At 36.0% G+C, this 25,165-nt stretch overlaps 1 protein-coding gene across 3 annotated transcripts in view; it reads right to left on the bottom strand.

The window, feature by feature from the left end:
- Positions 1 to 3,067: 3,067 nt before the first annotated feature.
- KIF20B (kinesin family member 20B) overlaps positions 3,068 to 25,165 on the bottom strand; it is a 37,801-nt gene continuing 15,703 nt past the window's right edge. For all 3 annotated transcript variants that reach the window (XM_027880508.1, XM_027880507.1, XM_027880506.1), the window contains exons 15-33: positions 24,882 to 25,032; positions 23,780 to 24,005; positions 23,151 to 23,212; positions 22,836 to 22,955; positions 21,060 to 21,225; positions 16,952 to 18,131; positions 16,424 to 16,562; positions 15,244 to 15,366; positions 14,789 to 14,849; positions 14,063 to 14,188; positions 13,686 to 13,822; positions 12,575 to 12,730; positions 11,344 to 11,520; positions 10,628 to 10,792; positions 7,667 to 7,870; positions 7,205 to 7,282; positions 6,302 to 6,449; positions 4,833 to 4,975; positions 3,068 to 3,291 (exon numbers count right to left, since the gene is read on the bottom strand). In XM_027880508.1, coding sequence (XP_027736309.1) covers positions 3,214 to 3,291; positions 4,833 to 4,975; positions 6,302 to 6,449; positions 7,205 to 7,282; positions 7,667 to 7,870; positions 10,628 to 10,792; positions 11,344 to 11,520; positions 12,575 to 12,730; positions 13,686 to 13,822; positions 14,063 to 14,188; positions 14,789 to 14,849; positions 15,244 to 15,366; positions 16,424 to 16,562; positions 16,952 to 18,131; positions 21,060 to 21,225; positions 22,836 to 22,955; positions 23,151 to 23,212; positions 23,780 to 24,005; positions 24,882 to 25,032 — 3,640 coding nt within the window. In that variant the 3' untranslated portion in view covers positions 3,068 to 3,213. The remainder of the gene's footprint in view (positions 3,292 to 4,832; positions 4,976 to 6,301; positions 6,450 to 7,204; positions 7,283 to 7,666; positions 7,871 to 10,627; positions 10,793 to 11,343; positions 11,521 to 12,574; positions 12,731 to 13,685; positions 13,823 to 14,062; positions 14,189 to 14,788; positions 14,850 to 15,243; positions 15,367 to 16,423; positions 16,563 to 16,951; positions 18,132 to 21,059; positions 21,226 to 22,835; positions 22,956 to 23,150; positions 23,213 to 23,779; positions 24,006 to 24,881; positions 25,033 to 25,165) is intronic.

The following is a 25,165-nucleotide window of genomic DNA, read 5'->3' as shown; positions in this document are numbered from 1 at the left end:
AGAAACCTCAGTACACACTAAGAAGGGTACAATCTGGCATTTTCATGTCATAAAATAAGCCAAAGTTTGCTTCCAAGAATATTCCTTACTCTTGTAGATAATTCAAAGGGAAATCAATGTTATAGCACTTACACAAAATGCATTCTAAGTCCCTATAGCAGAATAATGGTTAAGTCCCAGTACGTCTTAAAAAAAAAAAAAAAAGAAAGATCAGTACACAGGTCTATAAATAATAAATCCATCAACTTTGGAAACAAATTCTTCTATAAAAAAAACTCATGATTTTTCTACAGTTTCAGAGGACCTCTAGTTCTGCCTAATAAACCATACTTCCATTGAAAATTTAATCTTCATTAAAAAAGTATATAAACTGTGGAGCGTTAGTGTGCAGCAATAGATGAACAGGTTACAGTAGAAATCAGCACATATAAACCAATACTTGCTTTCAGAATCCTGAACTGAGAAAGAAACCCCTGTCTGACAGGGCTCGGTGCCGATTTGCTCTGTGTGTGGGCAGGGTTGTAACAGGAAAAAAAAAAGATCTGGAGGACTAGGATTTTGCTGAGGGAATATAGTCCTGAAAGCTCCCGTTCTGAACAATTTTTTTTATGAAGCTTGGCTAAATGGCATCAAAAGTGGGTTAGTTTAACAAAGCAAACATTCCTGCCCTCTGCTCTCCCAGCTGATTCCCAGTGTCGCGGCTGGCGATGTCCCGGCGCCACCTCCCGGGGGCTGCGGTCCTTGGCAAGGCTTGCACGGTAAAGGGCCTTGCACAGACCCAAGAGGGCACGTTTTCACAGAATCACGGAATATTTTAAGTTGGAAGTGACCCGCAAGGATCATCGAGTCCAGCTCCTAAGTGAATGGCCGGTACGGATATGTTTTGTTATTTTTATTTTTCCCCTCTCACAGCACTAATCAGGTTTCAACCACATTCACATACTTGCAATATCTACAGAAAGCTGCCCAATTACTGAAAGATCATCCCAAAAACATTCTGCTCTCTTTTCTCGTTTTAACTTCAGAAAGTCACTCCACTCCCTCTTCATCAGCTGATCAAATGGTGCCACTGTTCCCCTTTGCTTTCTTTAGCCAAAAATAAAAGCTTGACCTCTCTGAAGTAGCATCCGCATATTTTCCTTCCAGAAGCCTTCACTTTTTCTGTAACTGGAGTGCCATGAGGATGGCAGAAGAAAAAGTGTTCACCAAAAGGGAGCTGAAGCTGAACAAGGAACAGTGTTTTAAAGATGAAGCTTAATCAATGCAAAAGTTGGGGCAGCTTGTCACAAGTAGCATCAGCTATTTTCTAGGAATTATCCCTCATAGCGTGGTATGATCAAAAGGAACTATTCAAAGACAACAGTGTTGCTGTACAAGGCATTTTTCAGGGTTCAGGTGTTAAACCAGAAATAGAAACATTCCATACTACAGAAGAGTTTCCTTCCTCGTGTAGGAAAACAAAACACTAAAAAGAGTGAGGCCAAGTTTTTTAAGTAGGTTATTAAATTTACAGGGATCTAAGCTTTTTCTCTTGGAAAAAAGAAACTTTATATTAAATATCAAAAGTTTTCAATTTATGAAAAGATTGATACTAAACTAGGTTGTCCTATTGCAGATAGTTTCAGAAAATAAATTTATTCAAATTTTGGAAAATAAAAAGGCAAAACAGTGGAATGACTGAAATAAACTCTGTTATAGTGCTTTGTTGCTTGTTATTTAGAATCATAGAATCATCAAGGTTGGAAGAGACCTATAAGATCATTGAGTCTAACTGTTACCCCAGCACTGCCATGTCTATTACTAAACCATGTCCCAGGTGCCACATCTACACCTCTTGTAAGTACCTCCAGGGATGGTGACTCAAACACTTCTCTGGGCGGCCAATCCTTGACAACCCTTTCAGTGAACAAATACTTCCTTAATATCTAATCTAAACCTCCCCTGGTGCAACCTGAGACCATTTCCTTTGGTCATATCCCTTGTTACCTGGAACAAAACACAACCCCCCCACCTGGCTACAACCTCCCTCTAGTTGTGGAGAGCAACAAGGCCCTCCCTGAGCCTCCTTTTCTCCAGGCTAAACACCCCCAGCTCCCTCAGCCACTCCTCATAAGAATTGTTCTCCAGATCCTTTACGAGCTTCAATGCCCTTCTCTGGACAAGTTCCAGCACCTCAATGTATTTCTTGTAGCAAGTGGCCCAAAATTGAACACAGTACTCGAGGTGTAGCCTCAATAGTGTCCAGCACAAAGGGACAATCACTGCCCCAGTCCTTCTGGCCAGGATACCATTGGCTTTCTTGCCTCCTGTGCATACAGCTGTATGGTTGGCAGTAATTCAAGAAAATAAAAGTAAGAAAGCTGGATGAACAAGTTGGAGTAAATGATCAGCTTATTGAGATTGTCTTGTTTCATCCATGTGAAGAGTAGGTACTGTCAAAAATAATTTCAGGTCTTTCTGAAAAAATCACCACTCTTCAAACAATGCAAAATCCTACAAAATATAGTGCTTGTGACTTCAGTATATGCTACACTGATGAAATCAGATTGTTTTAAATGTTTACTCAGTCACTAAGCTGAAACATTACTATATCAAGAAGTAGCTGTTCTAGTTGAGTAGAAAACGTCAATGTCCAAGAGTGGGTCACTTCTAGTAGCAGATTATAATTATTTATTGACATTATAAACCCCACAAGAAAGAATATTTTCCTTCTAAATTACTTAATTTAGAAGAATAAACACAAAACAATTAAATCCACACCACTAATGGAAGACATCATATTTCTCCACATAGTGCAAATTTCTTACTTTTGTCCACAACAATTTTTTTACAATCTTTTTAAAGAATTTAAGGGTATACAAGTATTGATGTGTACTCATTTTTTTCCACTCAAAGTTCTGGTGGGTATATAGGTTGTCTGGAAATAAAAAAAATAAAAAAAAAAAAAGCAACTAAAGCCATTCCACATGGACAGTCATAGCTCTTACTGCAAAATGAGTAAGTTATGAACACTTCCAAAGACACCAATCCAAACAACAAATAAACAGAACTTTCACACACAAGCTTCCTTGAATGTCTCAACTTTAATGGAGTCAGAACAATTCTATACAACTATATACAGATGTTGAAGCATGACTAAATATCTATTACTTCCTACATACAGTCAGCTGGAAATATGTCCCAGCTAGGAAATCCAAATACACTTTTGCAAGATTATTTTACTATTCTTGATCGTAGCCGTCGCTTGATGATTAGATGATCACTTTCCTTCTCTTTTTGTTCTACAAAGATCTGAAAAAGATGGTATTAAACAATGGTTACTTAGCACTTCAGAGACAAATGACATACACTTCTGTGTCATGTGTGACCAACAGCAGAGTTTTCCCCAGAATCTCTTTTCAAAATGGAATTTGCTTATTCTCTGAAAGGGTGGTCAGTCATTGGAATAGGATGCCCAGTGGTGGAATCACCATCCAGGGGATATGCTTTAGTGGTGAACACAGTGGTGCTGGGTTAGCAGCTGGACTCATTGATCTTGGAAATCTTTTCCAACTTTCACAATTCTATAATTTTATGACCTTTTAGTCAGAGGTCTGCAGGACAGAGAGACCATTTTAGTGCATCATAATGAGCAACAAATAGGAGAAACACACAAAATTCCTTCTTTTCTTTTTTTCTAGAACAAATACAAAACTTCAAACAAAAATGTGATCTGAAAGCAGTTTTCATTTCTAATTTCTAATACTCATTTTGTGATACAGGAAGTGTCCAGAAAACATAGTTTTTAGCTTAAATTTCTATAGCTTTCTCTGACTTTTCCAGGATTCAGTCTTTCACTTTTTCATTCACTTCCAGGTTTTTTGCTCTTTTTGCTCTGCATTTCTATAATTTTTGTTTTCCTGTTATGGACATGGACAGCATTTTGGTTTCTGCCACATCCATTCATACAATTTACAGGTAATTCAACAGGATATCTTAGTATGGGCAAATGCTTACCATAGCATGGGGAAGAAAGGATTGAAGAGAATGAAGAGATACATTTCAAAAGCAACAGAGCAAGAGATTGTCAGCACTTTAGTTACTGTCAAAACCATTCAGTTGGATTTCAGAAACAATACATCAAACTCTGGCCTTATAAGGCTTTTTATAGACTGGCTTAGATAGGACAACACAATTTAACCACATCCAGAAGGCTATTTAAACTGTGTTTTGAAAAGCATGGATGTATCCACATGCTATTATGCCCAAATATCAGCTGGGTATAAAAGGAATGCAAAAACATTTTAGGTGCTCACTTACCCTGCAACATTAATTGTAAGTGCTCACCTTTATCTTTAGTATTTCAATCATGTTATTCCAAATATATGGATCCCTTAATGGTCTCTATTTCTATTCTTCCTTTATGTTACACTTAAATGAACTGCAGCTACTGGAAAAACAAAGTGAGGCTTAACTGCTGTAGCACAGGAAAAACTAATCCTCCACGTACTACAACTAAGATATCTATGAATACAAATGTAAAGATAGCTGGAGATATCTTTACATTTGGATTCACAGATATCTTAGTTGTAGCATGTGGAGGATTACTTACTGTATCACCCATACAGTAAGTCAGCAGTCAAAGGGAGAAGACAAGTGAGAAAACGCAGAAAATTAAGTAAAACAGCAGAAAGAAAAGCCCAAAAGGAATGGTTAGGCAGAATCAAAAAGTAAGTTATTTTCAAACCTCTTTTGCAACCTTCAGATTTGTTTTGTTCCCCTACTTGTTTATTTTAAACTAAGATTACAGAAAAACATTACATTGGGCAAAACAGTAACCTGTAATCACTTACTGAAGGAACAGGGATATTTAGGGGGGAAGAAATGTCAGTTGAATACAGCTTTCTCTTAGCTCGTTTTGGCTTGAGCTCATCTTCTTTGACTTTTTCCGGTTCTGCAGACTTGGGAGAGCTTATTGTCTCAATCAGCTTCTTTGCTACAAGACAAATTTTGTCATAAATACATGTCTTACTGGTTTTGTGAGCCTCAAAATTCATGAATAAAGAAAGCTTTTTAAAATAGTTTAAAAATGAAACCGATGTAGTCCGAAGGTCAAATATAAAAATTCAGAAGTGGTATTTGACTACCACAGTTTTCTATAGCTGAAAGCAGTTTTCTGTAGCTTCAGATGCAAAAGCTTAAAGGACACATTTAAATAGCACATTAAAAATCAACTAGGATTCAGATGTCACTGGAAGTTAAAGACATATGAATCGAACAGATTTAAGTCCTTTGTGCACAATGTAGAGTCAATTTTCTCTATATATTTGTGTAGTTTTATCAAATCAGTACTTGCTCTATAAAGAGAGGAGCATATACACTAGAAAGCAATAGGAAATCCCAAACAATACTCTTATACAAAGAGGAAAAATGTACAGGACATGGTAATAAAAGCTATAAAGCAGAACTCATTTGCTCAAATCAAGTATTTTAAGGATGAAATTCTGAGTAGTCTGAATTCAGTTTTCATTGGTAATAAATGTTGTCCTCATGGAACCAATATGACAAACCTGTCTTACATCAGATAAATAAAGATACAAAACAAGTTTTCAAGTTGGTACAGGAGCTTATTTCAACTGTCCACATTAAATAATGACTGCCCTTGTTTTAACCAAATAAATAATAGTGTCTTTTAGAATTTAACATTGGTGATTTCTTGTGTCTTCTGCTAATTTTTTTTATTTTTTTTAAACACAGTAACCCAGAGATCATGTCTTACTGTGGAAAAGAATAAAAGTATATTCTTCAATGGAAAATTGTAGTAGATAACCTTACCAAGGCTATGCTTAAACTTAATTAAATTGAATATGGAGCAATTAATGAATTTTGTTAAACCTTCCTAACATTTTCATGAGGCACTGACTTTCAGATTCTTAGAACCAACCTTTCCCTCTCACATACATCAAAAAACATTAAGAAAGTTTCCACAGAAACAAGGCATGGCTTATAGAACAAGGTAAGATTTGGAGTTTGGATTCATCTCTTGATTTTTTTAGAGCAGCAAGGCAAGTTTCTAATGTTGTCTTTACCTGTAAGTGTAACTGTAAAGTAACTCTGGTATTCTGAGCCAAACAGTTATCACAGCATTTATGACATATGTGCACACATCCCACACAATATCTTCCATTCCACCTGGTTTACCTTTCACACTTAACCTAAACTTTAGAACCATTTGGTCCTTGCAATCAACACAAACTCTCCTACTCTGTCATTCTGCAATGCCCAGAGAACAGAGAACAAGCCTTATTTATACTGGACAAACCTTTGGAGTGAATAATAGTAGGAGAACTTTGGAAAAAATCACCAAGTTTCTGGAGTGTCCCATCTTTCTTCTTAGCTGACTTTTTACTTAAAGTAGATTCCTGCTTTCTTAAAGGGTATTCTTTTCTAAGAGACTGAGTAGTCGACATCTGCAGAGAAATAAAAGTTTATTGTTTAAGCTGAAAATTGACTTAACGTTTAATTTCATTTTATTTTACTTCAATGTTATTTTCAAGCTGAGAGTCTGAGCTTTGCTACTGACACCTCTGTTCATTTTAGTAATGATACCACTACAGTAAGCAATGTAGACAACCTCATTTTACACCCAGAATTAAAAAAAAATAGCCAAAGTTTCACAGAATACATTTAAGGACATGAGTCATATAGGAAACAAATAGTTTCCTTTTTGAAAAAGGCAGATTCAAAGCTACAGAGTATTTCATTGCACAAGATGGACTAATCATAAACAAAGTAAGAGGAATCTGATGAAGAAATAGATGTACTACTAAACCTCTGAATCTGCCCAGGTTTCCACTATGGCCTGAAATAATCTTTTTATAATTGCCATAAATATAGATAACATAAACCTTAGTTTTACTTCAAAGGCAACGTCTATAACTTCACATTCTAATAGTATGCTTAAACTAGTCTGCATAACTACTCAGTATGTAACATCCCTCCCTTTGAATCACTGCACACTGTAGCTAGGACATTCTTGACAAACACAGACACACTATTTGGTTGGCTTAAAGAGTTTAGTAGAAAGGCAACATAAGTGTTTAAGGATCCTATTCAAGTACACAGATAAGGATAAGATCCTGCCCCATAAGAAAACTTGCTCCTTTAACGAGTCCACCTTTACAGCAAAGGCTAAACTAACTTCAAAAATGGAACAAAATCAAACCATTTTTTTGTTGCTTGTAGAAGGTGAATCAGCCATAGCAGGTTTTGCATTTCTCTTGTTCTCACTTTTCACAAAATCCTAAGAAAATCAGGAAATTAGAAGAAATAATAATTGATACCAATGATTGCATAAACCGAAAGAAGCAAATCTATAGAACTGGTCTATGAGCCCACAGATCAGAGCTGGAGACAGGCAGAAATGGCACCAGCAGGGAGAGAGAAATGTAAAAGGTGAAGTGCTAATTAGGGACAGGAGTCCAGAGTCTGGATCAGTCGAGGTCTATGACCTTATTCAACACAGATCAGAGATCCACCACTTGAGAGGGGGCACAAGGTTTAAATATATCCTATGTATATCCTTAGGATCTCAGTGAAAAATCAGAAGGACAGGGTTTTAGCAAATGATGAGAGCAATACACTGAAAAGCTCCACTACAGATTTTATCAGTTGGTTTAGTTCATACCTCATTCATCTCTACACTCTTCCTTTTCCTTCTTGGCTTGAGCATTTTAACTGTAACCGGTGAAGTGCTGCCCTGGTGCTTCACCTCCATCTTATTGGGTTGCAGAGGTGTGAACTGGATTTCCATCTCTGGTTTTGGGAACCGACTGGTTTTTCCATCTTCCGTGGACACTTCAGAAGAGTCAAGGACAATTTCTGAATGGTCCTGTAAGCATATGGAAATTTTAAGAAAACAAGTTTTAAAATAACTATGAGTTAAATAGTATAATACATATCTCCCCCACTTTTGCAGTGGATTGCAAAGTAAGCATTTTTATTTTCCAGCTGTAAGCTTCCAGAACACTTACAATTGAAGTGAAGAAATCTACAGCAGAGTTTAATGCTTATTTTAGAATTTTTTTGTTAGATTTTAAAAAGTTAAAATTTGTATTTATGATCACAGAACTTTCCCTGCTGAACTCGACCTGATACTTTGTTTCCGAGTCATTTTCCTCAAGGGTAGAGACAACTAGTCACAGTTTTCACAGCAAGGGGTAGCAGAATCGACATGATTTTCTGCATCTTAACTCTGCTGCTCCTTAGGAACAAGGCAGTAATAGCAGCTTTTGCAAGAAAAGTATAATCTTTCGCTATCTTATCTTTAGGGAGCTCCACTTCAACACTAGAGAAGTGAAATTGTGTAAGTAAGGTCCAACTGGAAAGCAGTCTGCCCTGCTACTGCCCACCCATTGAAAAGAATTTATATTTTTTCTCCAGCTGACATATCTAATAAGCAGCCACTCCACATGCATCAGTGAGAGGTAGGTTTTCAAGAGCACACAGTTGAAGTTAGATATAATTATTCACATAATTATATTATCCAGCTTTCATTTCTACCAAAAGCCACTAAATCCGGTGATATGATCATCAAAAGATTTGCAGAATAAAACTTCAGAATCGTTCAGGCAACAGGACATGTTTTCTTCCCCACTGTGCATTTAGCAAAATCCGTGCTACTGCATCAAATTTAAAAGTTTTATACCAAGCTCAATTAATGAGAAGGCACTGCTAGGACACTGAGATTATGAATAATTCTCTTTACCTTCATCATATCTTACTGGAATACTTTTTCCAGCTATAGGACTAGCCTTGCTTTGTTTTCCCACAAACTGTAAATATTTACAGTGAGTAATTTGAGAATATGCCCCACTATAAACCTCAAGCTATTTTGAGTTTCCTAAAGTTACAGCAAAATAGCTCAAGTGCAGATAGCTAATGAACACCCAGGCTGAAACACAACAGTTTAAGACAGTAAAATCTGTTCACAATGAGATCATGTGCCCTACTGGGTCTCACCAACAGTCCATCTAGTTCAGTACTCTGCCTCCAGGAATGGAAACCAGATGCTGTGTAGGGATAACATGTGTGAGCTTGGTCACCTTCTCATCAGTACCCTTGCAGCACTCTAAGTTTTTGCATTAGAAATGTCAGATACACCTCTGCCTAATCCTCAGAGTATCCATCTACAAATACATTTGTAGATTTCTACTTACAATTTTTACTAATCCCTACTGACAGTATTGGTTTCCATCACCTTCAGAAAACCACTAGCTCCTTCATAAAGAAATATGCTATTTTACCTGTTTTAAAATAAACTCCTATTAGTTTCAGCAACTGCTGCCCAATTCTTGCAGGATTGTAGGACGAACAGTTCTGCCTTCTGTTTACCCCCAGCCATGACTTTTTTTAAGCCTCAACTCCATGACCTTAACCTGTTAAGTGGCCTTAACCTCTTCTAACAGAGTGCCAGGCTATTAGCCTCTCCTCACAAGGCAGGGGACACATGTTGCCTTGATCACTTTAGCTCTTTTTCTTTCTCTCCACTACGATTTTCCTGAGAATTATTTGACTTCCCCCCAGAACTTTACCCCATTCACTTCCACACCACCATAACAGTTTCTCACACAACGATCAAGGGAGCAGACTCTCCTTATCTGTAACATCAAGTATGGTTGCTGCTGGCTTAAGGTAAGTACTTCAGCACTAACTGTTCACAACACATCTCTGTAACTGATTTTATACCAAAACCCTAATTTTATGGTGATCTCTTATCTGCTATTACAAAGCTACATTAAGCAGCAACCCTCCCAAGAGCTCATACATCACAAGCTTTATCTGTACAGCACAAGCTGAATTGATGAAACAGCAAGAAACTAGCCACAGTCCTACTTGCCAGTAGACAGTAAAGAGATGAAGAGATGTATTTTAGCATTCAGTCAAGTTTTGCAATAAGAGGAGAATCATATCTTGTAGCAGCCATGTTCAGACCTGTTCATTATTAATTAGTAATGGAGCCACATAGCATTAATTCCACTTAGAAGGAGAATGACCTCATTTAATAGTGTTCAGGACGCATGTATACAAGGGCTCAGTCAGAATCAGAAGTCTCAGTACAGTTACAAGGCTTTTAATTTTTGTTCAGGAAATACGCAAAATAGATCTTTTCCTTGTGTACACGTCAAATATTATCTTGTTTTGGTTTTAAGTGGATTGCAAGATATTGCTTTGTTCTTGTAAACACCCACATAGGCTGGTAGCTTTAATTACAGAATTGTCTCACTACACCATCATGAAAAGTTGAGTTGAAATCCCCTTAACACTGACACACTCAAACTGAGATGACACTACAAATACTATGTCTCCAAATCTCTAGAACCTCGATTAGTTAACTAGTTTTTCCCTCATGTGCAGAAGTTCTATAATGTATAGAGAGATAGTATTCTATTAACTAAAGCACTCATTTTCTGAGAGTCAGCGTGAAAGAGAAAAAAAATGAGCAAGAACTGAAGATACAGCTAAAGTACAAAGAACTACAAAAATGTTTTAGGAGATTCCCAAAACTATACAGAAATACATACTAAGAAAACAACAAAACAAAGTTAATATCATTAGTATGTACTTTCTATAAATTACACAAACATACCTCTTTGCTTACAGACTGAGCAGTTTTATCTTGTCCTTCTTCAGGTAAAGATACTTCTGACAAAGACTGAGGGCTTTCACGGTTAATGTGTTGTTTCAATTCCTTTATAAAATCATCTTTCTCAGCCAGCTGTTTTCTTAGCTCTTCTATGTCAGTTTCCTTACCCTTATAAAAAAAGCAAAAATTGCCACAGGGCTGTCAGAAGAAAGTAATATATTTCACGAGCATCATAATGTTTACTTGGTAGTATCAGTTCTATAACTGCAGGCTAAAACAGCCAGGCATCCAATACAAAGCCAGTAATTTAATGCCTCTATGTAAAGTGAGAAAAGTCTTACAACAATCTGGGAAAATGTAATGCAAAACTCTTTATTTTACTATACTTATTTAGATAGGTTCACCTCTCAGTTGTTCATGAAGTTCCTGGTGCTGTGAAAAAGGCAACAAATGTGATAGCTGTTTCGGATATCCAGTCCAAATTCACTATCAGAGTGTTTATTTGAACTATTTAATATTTTGAAATTTCAGTTACTATTACAAATTCTGTTTCAAGCAGACACAAAGCTTTTCTTATTTAAATTATCTGCAAAAGGTTTATAACAGTGTTTAAGAACAAAAAGGAGAGCCAGAATGCCAAGTGCAATTATACCGCTTTGCAGAATTAATGGATAACAAAAACAAAAAAATCACACAGGAAGAAGACAGAGAGAACTAACCTCTTCCGAAGCCTTTAGTGCAGCCTGTTTCAGCTCCTCTATTTCTTTATCTTTTTGTGTGGTGCTAGAAGCCAAACTCTTGAGCTGTACTTCCAAAGCTTCTACTAGTTCATCTCTTTCCTCACGCCACTTTTGAAGATTACTATCCTTCTCTACCAGCTGTGCAGCAAGCCTTTCCTAAAGAGGGAAAAATGATAGGTTAGAATAGAAGACCACTTCTCCAGGGCATCTGAACTGTTCTGATAGTTTTGTTTTGCACAGTTAGTATTATTTTATGGTCTTAGTAAACTTATGAGCCTATGTAGATCTTAGGAAGCTCACACAGAAATAGTTCCACTACAAATACACAAAAGCAAACCATTTTTCAGTTAGAAAATCTGTATCTATATTTATACTCTTCATGAAGAGAACATTTTTTTAAAGAACCACCCCTCATGTTTGCTTGCTCAAAGATTTTATTAGTAGCAACCCTCAGGCAAGAAAATTCACAGGTAAAGTGAAAGTAGTTTTAGCTCCTAACATCCTCCTGTACTGACTGCTGGTCCAGAAAGTCATTGCTAACTACCTCTAGATGCAAATATAGTTTTAGATGGTAGAGGTTCATATAAAAATTTCAATGCTCAACAAATTACAACCTTAACACACTCCAGTGACCAAGTAATGCATCTTAGTACTTATCAGTCACTCCAATGCTAGTCAAAACCCCAGCAGATAGATCAAGTATTTTTACTCTATATCTGCAAAATGCTTTTTCTAACAACTTCTCTTCCTTTCTCTCTTGCCTTTTCTCTGCCTTCTAAAGTCTCATAAATTGTTTGCTTGGAGTTTTTCTTGTTTATTTCTTTTTAAGAAAATCCAAGCAAGAAATCTTATTTTCCAAAGTGAGCTTCCTTAGCTTCAGTAAGGAGCAATTCATTTAAGCATAGGTTATTTACTGGTGTTTTACATACAATATGAAATTTGAAGACTTCATTGTGAGGTGGTAGCATAGGACAGAAAGGAACTAGCATGGTAATTTCATTACGTACTAAGTTTTTTCATTTTATGATCCTCCTACTTTTCCCTTTTCATATTGAGAAGATCTTGTGTAGGCTTTGCCATATGAGGAAGTCAGGGAACTCTGACAAAGGCCAGCTACCTCAAGTGCCCACACTGTTAACACTTGACATAAGATTTGCTCTGTACTAAAGCTTTACACTAGAGGACTCTGCTGAGACATCCAGTCACTTACAATTTCTGCCTGTTGCTTTACATGATGTTCTCTATCCTCCACAAACTTTCTCATTTCTCTGTTGAGATGACTCTCAGCTTCTTTTACTTGATTTATGAGTTTCATTTTTTCCTCAAGCCACTTCTTTCTATCAGTTTGATACTTCGCCTCATTCTCCTATTTTGATGAAACCAGAAATAATACCATAGGTAGAAAAAAAGAAAAAAAGACTTAGAATTCCATTGAATTTCAAAACACATAACAGAAATACTAGCATAGTTCTATTCCAGCATATTCCCAAATACAAGTATTACATTCTCATTTGTTATTCCCTATTGAAAAAATTTATCAGTTTTCAGCACTTCTTATTCAGTCTGGCAAATCTTTATGGAACAGAGGTGTTTTCTTCCTCACAATGTTCCAGGTAAGTCATAAACACTACAAAACTTACACCAAAAGTAATGGTAACTTACAAATTAACTTACAAATCCCCAATCTTTTATGCTGCCTTAAAGGACACGTTACAAAACTAACTTCTGCTTCATGACTGAAAGGTAAAAAATGCAGTACAGTTTGTGAGACAGCTCACATCTAAGAATGTCACTTCAATCCACAGCAACCTTTTTTCCTTCTCTATCACAATCAAACCTCAGACATTACACCACATAAGACAGAAGGCATCTGCAAAGTTGCTTAGAAAGAAAGTCTGCTTTCTGTTCCAAGGAGATTTAGAAGTAAGTTCTCAGCCTTACAGAAAGGGCTTACAGGTCATGCAGCAAGCATAAGATCTTGAGAGAGTTTGATTAAGTAACTGACAGGAAAGATGTTTGGAACAGATTTCAGGAGCTGGATCAAGACAATTGTAAGAGGAGACCAGCTACAGAAACACCTTGCATGGTAAAGAAGGATGCACTTCGTTATGGGGAATCAGTGATCACACATATCACAAAGACACTGCATCCAGACTTCACTGTAGTGGTGCACTGCAGCTTTCAGAGGAGGTTTCCTTTACCAGTGTAACAATTGGCCATATCATGCCCTATCTTTTGAAGATAGCTGTGCAAAAAAAATTAGACTCCTAAAGGGAAGTTACAGTTTTAAAACTATGTATGAATTATGCGTTATATTTTACCTTCAGTTCTTTTTGCAGCTTCATTAATTCCTCATTTTCATTTATAGTTTTCTCCTCATTTTTGCTCATCTTTTGCTGCCAGTCACTATTACTCTGGTTATTCAGCTCTCTGTATTTCTGCTTCCATGCTTCCAGTTCTAGTCAGAATACAAAACGAATTCACATCAAACTCACATAGTTTTGAACACTTATTTGACCATGTTCACATCCTTCTACTAAAGTTACAGACAACAGAAGCTTTTCAAAAAAATTGCTGAGTTATATGAAAGTAATGCCTAAATATCAATTAACAAGTAAAACCAGAAATTAAAAGCAGCTATCACAATACACATTCAAAATAATTTTGCCTCCCTGCTCCCTTTCCCTGAAGAGATTACCCAAAACTAATCTGTTGGTCTCTTCAAATTTGGCTTCAAGCACTTGATCTTGTTCAGTCTGAGTCTGTTCTTGTTCTTCTAATGCCATCCGCATATCTTCAATTATTTTTTCCTTCGCACACAGATCTGAAAATTTGAAAATTAATTTACAGATGATCCTCCTCTAGTTCCCACCATTGTCTCCCAAAGTGCCTGGATGACAAGTTGTTTCCCCATTTCCTGAGATCAAAAGCTCCATTAGAAAGAAATACAGCATCTCTACTGAACTATCTAAATCTAAAATTGTCAAGTGATTCTGTTCTCATCAACTTGATTTAGGTGTATTTTGGTGTTAAATGTCAGACTAAAGCTTGCATGGCTATGAGAAACTTAACCACTGTTCAACTGTTAAATGTTTATCAAATCTGCAGAAACTAATATTGTGCTAGTTTGTGCTTTTGTTGAAATAGACAACTAAATGGCAAATAAATCCCGACATTTAATAAGTTAACACTGATACTTTCTCCAAGGCTTACATTTCTTATTCTGAGATTGTTTCTTTGCTTACTATATATCTAATAATGATTCAATAAAAATATTTCCTGTGAGATTTTAATATCCAAGTTGGAGTTTCACAATATTTTAATATATAAATAAACAAGATTCTCCAAATTTATCAACATGACCACCCATTGTGTTGACAATCCACACACACACAAAAAAGGAACAATAACGGCTTTTTCTGACCTTTATGTGTTTTCTCATACTGTTTGGAGATTTCTTCCAGCTTCTCGTTATTCAACTGCTCCTAAATACCACATTGAGAGCAAATTAAAGAAAAAAAAAGTATTTAAGACAAACAGTCCAAATAAGTAAGTTCTTCATATAATATAAAGAAGCATTCAAGCTACTTAAAAAAAATAAAAGAGGAAGACATTACAAGTAACATATGCAAGTATCACTAATCAGAAATTTTGAAGGTATTAAGTATGTATTTGCTAGGCAGATTGTCAAATTGTTTTAAATAGAGCTATGTCCTGCCTGAGAATTTCTGTAAATGTTTTTCATTCATCTGTTAAAACTAACTTCAACTGACTACTCTTTTACTTCAACCTGTTTAAGCTTTCTCCATCTGCTTGGAAAACTCATTACTGGATTAGTTTAAAAAATTAAGAACAAGTATAACGTTAGGAAAAAAATACCTTTTTAAGTTTCAGGATTGTGCGCTGTTTGAATTCCAATTCTTCACTAAACTGAGTTTTAATTTGCTCCAGTTCATTAACTTTTTTCCTCAGGGTTTTCTCCTCAGATTGCATTGTACACACCTGCAACAAGACAGCAAACAAAACTAACATTTAGTTATAAGCCTTCTACAATCTCTGTCAGATGTCTAAACAGCCAATTACTTTAATTAAGAGTCAAATTTTTGCAAGCATCTTAGCCAAATTCCAGGGTTTATTAGAGCATTATACTGTGTGTCCTTCTGAGGAAAGGATTTTAACCATAGAGTATTACATTTGAGAGGAGGGGAAAAAAACCCCAAACCAAACCAACCTAACAAAAATCCCACTCCTTAAAAAACCAATACAAATCCAAATAAAAGAAAAACCCCCATTCTGAAAAAACACAAAAAAACCCAAACAAACCACAAATTAAGAAATAGCCTAATTAAGCTACAGTTTGGTTGTCCTTTAAAAAACAAGTTTTCTAAAATGGGACCTTATCCACTCCTTGCTATTTCTCAAGTAGAGGATTATACACTGAATGCTGAGTAGAAAAGGCTGCTGGTGAAAATGTTAATATGCTTTAACTTTCAGGCCCAAACTCTTACAAATCTTTCAGTTTTAAGTTTTTGCAGTATCCCATGAGGTTCTAAAAAAACTTACTGTCTGGTAACTTTTACCAATGTTAATTGTCAGTATTGAGTTATTTCATTTATTCATTTCTTCTCCCCAACCTTAACAGGAAACATAGCTCAGATTTAAAAGTCTCTAGAAGTTTGTGCTTTCCTTTTCTGATTAATCTATCTTTTCCTCTCAGAGATCAGCATTTTCCACAAGTCTGAAGTCAGCACAAATAACAGTGTAAGATTACTGTTGTTACAAAGATTATAAAATCCTTCTCCATAATCAGATTAGTCTGATTATTATTAGCTTTCACAACTCTTTCTCAAGGGTATTAATACAATTTACGTGACCCTTCAATATCTGTACTAATCTGTGTTCTAATATCTAGTCTTTAGTTTACAACTTCAATGGCTATGTAAATTAAAATTCAATGTTACTGTAAATATATCGCTCAAAATAGCCTTATTGTGAATCACTTTTAACAGAACCCCAGGCCCAAACCTGCAGAAGAAACATTTTGCCTCTGGTTACCAACCTCTTTTTGTACTTGCTGAATTTGTTTCTTGGCATCAGCAAGTTTCTCTTTCAAATCTGTATATTCTTCCTCTTTCCTCTGCAAATCTTTCTTCAAACTTTGTACAAGGGCAGAGCTCTCAGAAAGATCTTTACGTAGCCTTGGGTTAGAAATAAATAACATTAGACTTACACATCTCAAAATACAGCTTTTACACAGTAACTCAAGCCCTTTCCCAGTTTTATTCACCAATAGAATCTTGGCTTTAGCAGATCAGTGACAAGCTTTATAATTGCACTTTTGGATTTCAATTTCTTATTATATGATCCTGAAGTAACAAACTGCTCAGATTCATTTCAGAATGCTGACATCAGAATATGCAAACATAAAATTCAAGTAGTGTATTGAAACTTCTCAATGAAGCAGTTTGTTTAATCAACTTTATAAACAAGAAAATGCGTTATGTCAAAATAAACTGATGTTGACATAAGAGATTTTTAACTTAGGTCTATTCTCAAAGGGCTATGAGTAATCTCACTATTTACTTACAATTCTATAGATTGTATTTGCTCATCCTCATTTTTCTCCTTTTCCTGAAGAGTATGTTTCATGTTCTTCAAGTTGTTTGTCAACTGCACAACTTCATCCTTCAGATTTGCTTCTTGATCATTCAGTTCTTTCAGTTTTTTCTCCAAATTGGTACATTTTTCTTGGAGAGCTACTGTACTACTTTGTAGATTTAAAATAGTAGATTCTTTTTCTTTAAGCACTTCTTCTAACTTTTCTATGCTGTCATCTTTAGCTTCCAATAGACATTCAAGATCTCTTATTTTTCCCTCGTAGCCAGTAACTTTCTCCTGAAACTGTGCAATTACCTTCTGGTCTTCTGCAGCCTGTTTCTCAAAATCCTGAGTCTTCTTCAGGATTTGCTCTTGTAACTGACTCATAATATCTTTTTCCTTTACAGACTGATGAACTTGATTTTCAATTTCATTTAATTTTATTTTTAGTTCACTACTGTAATTCTCACTATCATTAAGTCTCTTCTTTAAGTCTGCAAGTTGTTGAAGTAGTTCTTGAATCTGGCAACTTTTTTGTGAAGAAGCCTTAATCATAATTTTGCATTCTTCCCAAATAGTTTCAATACTGCGGTGAAAGGAGCTCTCCTGTCCCAGATCTCCCGTAGAAGCAGTTTGGAACTGCCTAGATACAGGACTCATTTGAGCTGTCTTTGGTTCATCTTTTTGAGGCTCTAAGGAATCCTTTAGATTAACTAGATCCATAGCATAAGATTCTAAGTGACATTTATACAACTCATCTACTTGAGACTGCATTGTTTTAATTTGGGACACTTTATCAATTATACTTTGTTCAGCAGCTGTTACTTGGTTATTTAGCTGAATAATCTTTTCTTCTTGTTCCCTATTTACAGCTTTCTGTTTGTCCAATTTGGAAACAATCTCCTGATAGTCAGCTTGACGTTGCTGAAGTTCTTCACTTAAGCCATAAGCCTTTTCCTCAGAAGCAGACAGCTTGAGATGTAAGCTTGTTATCTGCCAACTTAACTCTTCTTTTGTATTTTTTTCTCTTTGGCATTGTTCTTCAAGTGCAGCTATCTGACCTTCCAAGGATTCAGTTCTTTCCTTCAGAGCCAGTATTTCCACATAGGTCTCAGAATTATCAGTTCTCTTAAGATGATGAGAGCTCTCCCATCTCCCTGTCTTACCTCCTAAAAACAAAACAACATCAACAATAAAAAAATGTCCACAGAGTTCAGGTTGATTAAAATCAATAGTGCAAGTCTCCAGCAATACAAACAGCAATTGCCCTACAGAAAATAATCACTGTCTGAAAGCCACACCCTCATAGCATTTTGTAATCTTGAAGTAGTTGAAGACCTCTAAGCTGTTTTACTTCCAATAGATGCCTCTTGGTCTTTAAGGCGTAATTTGCAGAAGACTTAAAAAAGTTTGCTATGGCTCTCTTCCAGCCTTTACTCTACAACACTAGCAGAAAAATCTAGCTCGTTTTATTAGTATTTATAACACCTATGAGCTAGATAACATTGACAGTTATATCTAGTTTCCACCTTCACTGATTCAACAATTCCTTTTAATAGAGCCAGCAATTACTCATCCTACATTTAGAGGATCAGTGATGTTGTATGTTTTTCTGAGTTTTATTTGCACTCAATATCATGTTACTTTAAAAATAAAGTAAAAAATCCAGCACTTTTGTTTGAATTTTTTTTCCCCTCTTTTTCGTTCAGTAGGTTTCTAAACTAGATAAATGGGTAACTATTAATGCCCACACCTAATATGCTCCAAGTAAAGTTCTCCCTGAAAGATTTATAACATATTAACCCAACCCCAAATTTCCATAAGTGTTTTATTAGCTGGGCTTTTTCCCAAAACTAAAAATCACATGTATTTCATCACCTTCAAAACTGACTCTAGCTGTATTTCACACAAGTGTTTTATAATCCAATTGTGTCCTTTTAGTAATATGCATGCTATATTTTAGTACTAAATCAAGCCTGACTATCTCAAAGGATTAGGTCATCATAACTATGTACTACGGGGAGATAATTTGGATTCTTGTGACTACTGCAACTACATTAAGGTGGAGTTCAGCAGTCATCTCACTTCGGGAGCATCAAGCTCATAGGTACATGTGTGCTGCATGGAAACATCCCCTGAACAGATCCAACAAGTTTTATAGTCACTAGTTTGAGTTGCTAACAAAGTCATGCTGAAGCATTAGCAGGAGTGTTTCGGTTAGTGATTAAAGTCCCCAAGCCACTTCTTTTCTCTTGCTTTTCTGTAGCTTTTATGTTCTAATAAGACACACTAGGGCCTCCTGCTAGATCAGCCACAACAGGAGGTTTACTGTAGCATGTAAAGTCATACTTTTAAATTGTGTAGTCACAGGAAAGCCTATAGGACAAAATAACCACATATTCCTCACACTGTATTGGAATTGCGCATCCTTGGCTAAAAGGGAGAGGTGCTGAAGTGTCTTAAGACATGCTTTTTGTTAAAGCCACTAGTCTTTAGCTTCAAATGACACTTATTTGAAAAAGTTTTACATCAGAAATGCCCTATTGGATCACACACCATCAGTTGACTTTAACTAATATTTTAACCTCCTTTTGCTACTAGTGGTAGGCCCAGCCACTTCCTATGGAACTTCCCTGACATTGAAGAATTGAGACAGTGCAACACTGCTTAACCTTCTGAGTCATGAACCTGGTGACTGTCAGTTTGCCTAACCATGCCTGGAATAGGAGAGTTACCTGCCTCACCCACCTTCTAGGGCAGTAACTATTAGAAGTTCAATACCCAGCGCAAGAAGTGCTTTGTTCATAGAATACTGAACTGAAGGGAGGCACAAGGATCATGGAAAGGAGCACTGCTCTCCAGCCTCTCACTCCCTAGTCTATATGTACATCCAGGGTTGCCCTGTTCCAGGTGCAGAATCCAGCACTTGTCTTCATTAAACTTCTCACAGTTGGTGATTGCCCAGCCCTCTAATTTGTCTAGATCTCTCTGCAGGGTCTCTCTGCCTTCAAGGGAGTTGACAGCTGTCACTGGCAGACTTACTTAGTATAGCTTTGGATCCCAGGTCCACATCATTAATGAAGATGTTGAAGAGAACTAGGCCTAAGATGGAGCCCTGCAGAGCCCCACTCATGACAGGTCACCAGCCTGATGTAAACCCATTCCCCTTTACTATAACTCTTTGCACCATAAACTTAAAACTGACCTACTGTAATGTCTTTTACTGCACACTGTAATGCTTGATAGTCCACCACTCAGTTTATTCACCACCTGCAGCCTCAGTTTTCTCTGACCGTGTGAATTTGACAATTCTCCTTTTACAGAAAGAGAAGGTCTTTCACCCTCGTTTGACATATGCTTTCCATAGTTCTATGAGAAAGTGAAGCTGAGCTGGGTAGAGGCAGACAGCCCTTATAAGTGCCATTTTGTACAAGTCCCATACAGCTCACCTTTGTTTATTAATAGACTTTATTCACCTGATAAGCTCACAGATAAAGAAAGGAAAGCAAAAGAAGTGAAGGTGTAAGCATAAGAGCTATACAAAATATATAATTTGTGGACTTCAAATAATTTTAACTTCCATTCAAGTAGAAGCACTCTATCCTTGACCAGTGCTGGTGTGTTCACACTCATGGATACAGAATGAAACATCAAGTTTTGCAGCACATACTGTATGGCAGAACAATCAGTAAGTCATTGACACCTTTGATGTTTGCTTAGATAATGTTCAAAAACTTGAGCAGGAGATGCCACTTTCCCCGAAATCCAGCAATAGCAAGCTTAGTGCAAAAGCCACTGTTAAGAAATTGCCTAAGAGCGACAGCTGGGTCTGCAAGTACATACACAGCTGAGAAAAAGCATCAGAAAGGAAGGAGTCTAAAAACTAAATTTTATTTAAAGCACTTAGGAGTAAATAATATAGGACCTTCTGTAAAACAGACTATATTTACACAACAGTTATTTCCGTTTACAGTTTAACGTAGCAGATCTCCTCCTCATAACGCAACGTTTACGCTTCACAGCTTTTTGCATCTGTTCTGGAATAGTAATCAAGTTTTTTTTGAAGACCCCCTGTTGAGTGATGGTAGAAATTGTACCTTTCTTTGTAGGTGGCTCTTCTTCCACAGTAGACTTATTTTCAAAGCAACGTTTTCTTCCCACTTCCAGTGCAGTTTCCTCACAATCCTTAGATTGGTTGCTTTCAGTCACTTCATTAGAGTTCTTTTCTGCTAATTTTCTCTTAATGGTAGTCAGAGTGTTGTTCTGTGTTAAAATAGCATCAATTACTTTTAAGTGCTCAATTTATGCAACTTCAAAGGTTTAGTAGTTTTTTATATACAAATATTTTTACAAAACTATCTGAGTAAGGTGTATAGGGGTTGTCAGAGGAAAAAGTCAGTTAGAGATCAGTTACTTAAACCAAAAGCCAGTACAACTTCAGATAATAATAATATTTAGCACTCTACAGGAATCAGAGCAAAAAACCAGGAAAATACAAAATGCAAGACTTACATGCAAGAGAAGTTATTTACCATCTGAAAATAATTTTCAATGTCAAGAGCTGACAAAATTCCCAGTTTGTTCAAAGGGCAAACAGTCAGTTCTACAAGTCAATCACTCTCTTATCATGGTTGGTAGAGCTGGGAGCTTTAATGTCCTTCAGCAAAGCCACAAATCATTTTTGTCATGACAGATCTGATGCAATTTGAAAGCCCAGTCAGCTCTGCCATACACAGGTATCTATTTGACTACTCTATTAGACTTGAGAATTGTGATCATGTTTAAAATTTCATGCCACACAGTCTCATAGAAACACTGGACAGTTAAAGCCTTGCTCTTAGAAGGAGGAGTAATAGTAGGAAGTCACTACAACTCTCATCACTCTGGGATTATTCATACTATTGAAAAGTTAAGGTGCTGTGGGGCAGAGAGAGAATACAAGATTAAGTATGGTTAAAGCTTTAAGTTTACAGTGGAAGAGAGAAACGGATTAGAGCGCTGACTATGTTTAATTTAAAATGTTCTCAGAGCTATTTCAGGTTACTGGACATCAGCCCCCCTCCCCCCCAAAAAAAAAAAAAAAAAAAAAAAAAAAAAAAAAAAAAAAAAAAAAAAAAAAAAAAAAAAAAAAAAAAAAAAACAAAAAAAAAAAACCAAAAAACAAACTCAAACCCCCTAACTGCACATTTTGATTTTTTGATCTTTTTTTTAAGCCTGTATACATTTAGTCGAGCTAGTCTTCTTGCATTCAGGAGCTAGCAATAGACTAGACAGTTTCAAGTTATATTAATCATATCAAAAGCAGAGAAAGCCATGTCATATCTTCTTAGTGCAAATTCTGCTCAGTATATTTCTATTACTGCTTTTTCTTTGCAAGTGAGCATGCACGGTGGTGGTGGGTGGAATGCATTGATTTTTTGGTTTTGTCTATTTACAGAATTACTGTTCTTTTCACATTATTAGTTTTTAACGTCAATTAAAATTGGCCTTTTGCTTCAACAAAACCTCCTTTTCTTCCTCTTTCATACAGACAAAAAACCAGACACTGATGTATTTCCGCTAGTCTACTGTTCAAGTTCTCACTCTTGGGCTGGTTTTTTTTTTGTTGTTGTTGTTTTTTTTTAATGGCTGTTAAGAGTCTGATCTAGAATTCTCCAATAATCAGTTCAGATCACTGTTTCTGAAAGTCCCATTTTTCACACCCACACCCATATTTTGCTGTGGCTTTAGTTTTAATGCCAATTCACCTGCTACTATTTCAGGCAAGTAGCAAGTATTTACAGAAAATTTCAATTTCCTGAAGTAGCTAAGTCCATTACAAGCACAAGCTAAGATTTTTTTGTATAAAGAAAACTGAGATGTCTAAGACTTACATGGTCTTTTATGGTTTGTTCTGAACAGGTCATCAAACCTTGCAGTCTCATAATAACTTTATCTTTTTGCTCCACAATGTCTATTAGTTCTTGAATCCTTTTATTCTGTATATTCATTTTCTTCGAAAAGAAAAAAAAGCAGTTCAGGTAGTGTTAAATCGTTGAACTATACCACACATTTAGAAGCAAGATTAGTTAAATTATGTTTGATATGAAAAAAAAAGCTAGAAGCACACTGTAATAGCATTTTAAGTTATTGGAACTTAGTATTAAAGCAAGTAATTTTGCACAAATTTTTTTTTAGGAGAAAGTTACCTCAGTTGCGTCTTTAAGTTGCTCAGCAGACTCATCCAATTTAATCCTCTGTGTTCCAAAATCTAGAACAGGAAAAAAGTCTGCATGAAGTAATCAGCCATTACATAGCTTACTCAGTAATTCATTCTTTTGGATCTTCTGGTACCTCAGTAGTTTTTCAATAGATTTATTTTCAAGTTGACTTCTACTTACAGGACACATTTCAAAGCTGTTTAAGTTTTTTGAACAAGAAAATTGGGCCTTGCAACCCATACAAAATATAGATCGTGTCAGAAGAAATCATACGATGTACTGCTAGTTTTTCCTCCATGAATGTTTCACAGGATACCTGAAAACACTACATCAGCAAAATATGAGAAGTACAGGGATTACAGTCAGGAACCAACAATTCGGATGTTTTACGTCACAACTCCAAAGTCTGCAACTGATAGTTTGAAGTTTTGTTTTAAAAATTAAATAACCAAGGCCTGAAAAATTGTTCAACCTGAACATACAAAAAAGAATTGATCACCACTGCTATACATAAAAATTGGTTCCAAAATCCTGCTCAACTAGATTATTATTTCTATTTCACAGCGGTCAGTAATTTCCTTTTTGTCTCTTTCACGTCACTCCTAGACCCAGCTTACCTTTGGTTTTCTCTGCCAGCTGTTCTTTGGTCTCAATAAGTTCAGTGGTAATTTTTTCCAGCTGTTTTTCAAGCCAACATATAGTTTGCTGTGGGTCTTCTAGGGACACAATGTATTGGTGTGCTGCTTCTGCCTGAAGTTTTATATCAGTGATATCATTCTGTAGAGACTCAATAATGCCCTCAAAATCAATGAAGGTACCTGTCCCTGTGCTATTTTTTTCATCCTGAAAGATAATTTATATCCATTTAGAAATGGCAAATAATTATACAAAAGCCATTATTTCTACAGAAAATTTGGAATTATGAATTCAAACATATAAGTACCATTAATTCTAACTTCAAAACCATCTTGAAGGTTCATATGCATTTTGATTGCCAGTTTCTGTCTAACTTCCCACACAAGTGTCCAGTAATAGCTACCTTAATTTTATAATATTTAATAACCCAACATTACAATCCACTTGATATGTCCATAAACAGATCACCTCCAAATTTACTATAAAAGCTAACATTTTTTAATTCAATGAGAATATTGGATGAACATAGCAAGGAGACAGTTTTAGAAGGAATACACCAGAAATTTTCATGTATCTGTAAGTTTGTGAAGTCAAATAATTTTGTAGTAACTTAATGTGGTAAGTTTAACTCAAAATACTGACTTTATATCTTTCTTCTTTGTTTTTTAAAAATAAAGGATTTCAAACTCACAAGAGACAACCTCAAGGTAAGAAGCGAGTTATGACTTATGTGTATGGATAATTCTCTCTGTGATCACTCCAGTACAGTCCAGATATTGGGCCTAAGAAATCAGCTTCAAGGATTGTAAATAGGCACTTAATGCAATGGATTTTATATCATAATTGCAGTTTTCCCTCAATTTCTTTGTATACAGGAATTTTCACTTTGTGTTGGAGAAATGCAGAAAACTCCAAAGATTCCTAAATCCCAAGGTTCAGCAACCCGGCTTATTAAATGGGATAAATATATCTTGCTGAAGATACAGTTGCACTGCACGCAATTCCTCAAAACCATCCTTCTATTTCTTAAGAAATACCATGCAGTGAGTTAAAGAGACATTTGGGGTAGATAGATAAAAATACCAGAGGTCCAGGTTGCTCACTGCCAGGCCGATCTTGTAATTTACTTTTTTCATCGGCGTTTTTAGTATAACTATTTGCAAGTTCCTTGAAGATTTCCAGGCGTTTTTCAGCATTTTCTTCAAGCCGTGCTCGTTCATGATCAAGGCACTCTCTAGAGTAGGAAAAATAAGTCAGCTAAAAGCTAGCCAGCATGAGATGCCTATAAACAAAGATACTTTCTTCTTTATTTTGGTATAGCAAACCAATAGACAAAATAGTGCTGCTACATCAAAACAGAGGTATGT

The sequence above is a fragment of the Empidonax traillii genome, unplaced genomic scaffold, assembly GCF_003031625.1.
Source record: "Empidonax traillii isolate 1590-97213 ecotype Southwest subspecies unplaced genomic scaffold, ASM303162v1 scaffold70:size1330859, whole genome shotgun sequence".
NCBI lineage: Eukaryota > Metazoa > Chordata > Aves > Passeriformes > Tyrannidae > Empidonax > Empidonax traillii.
Note: the sequence above shows the minus strand (reverse complement) of the source record. Positions and strands in the feature narration are given on the sequence as shown.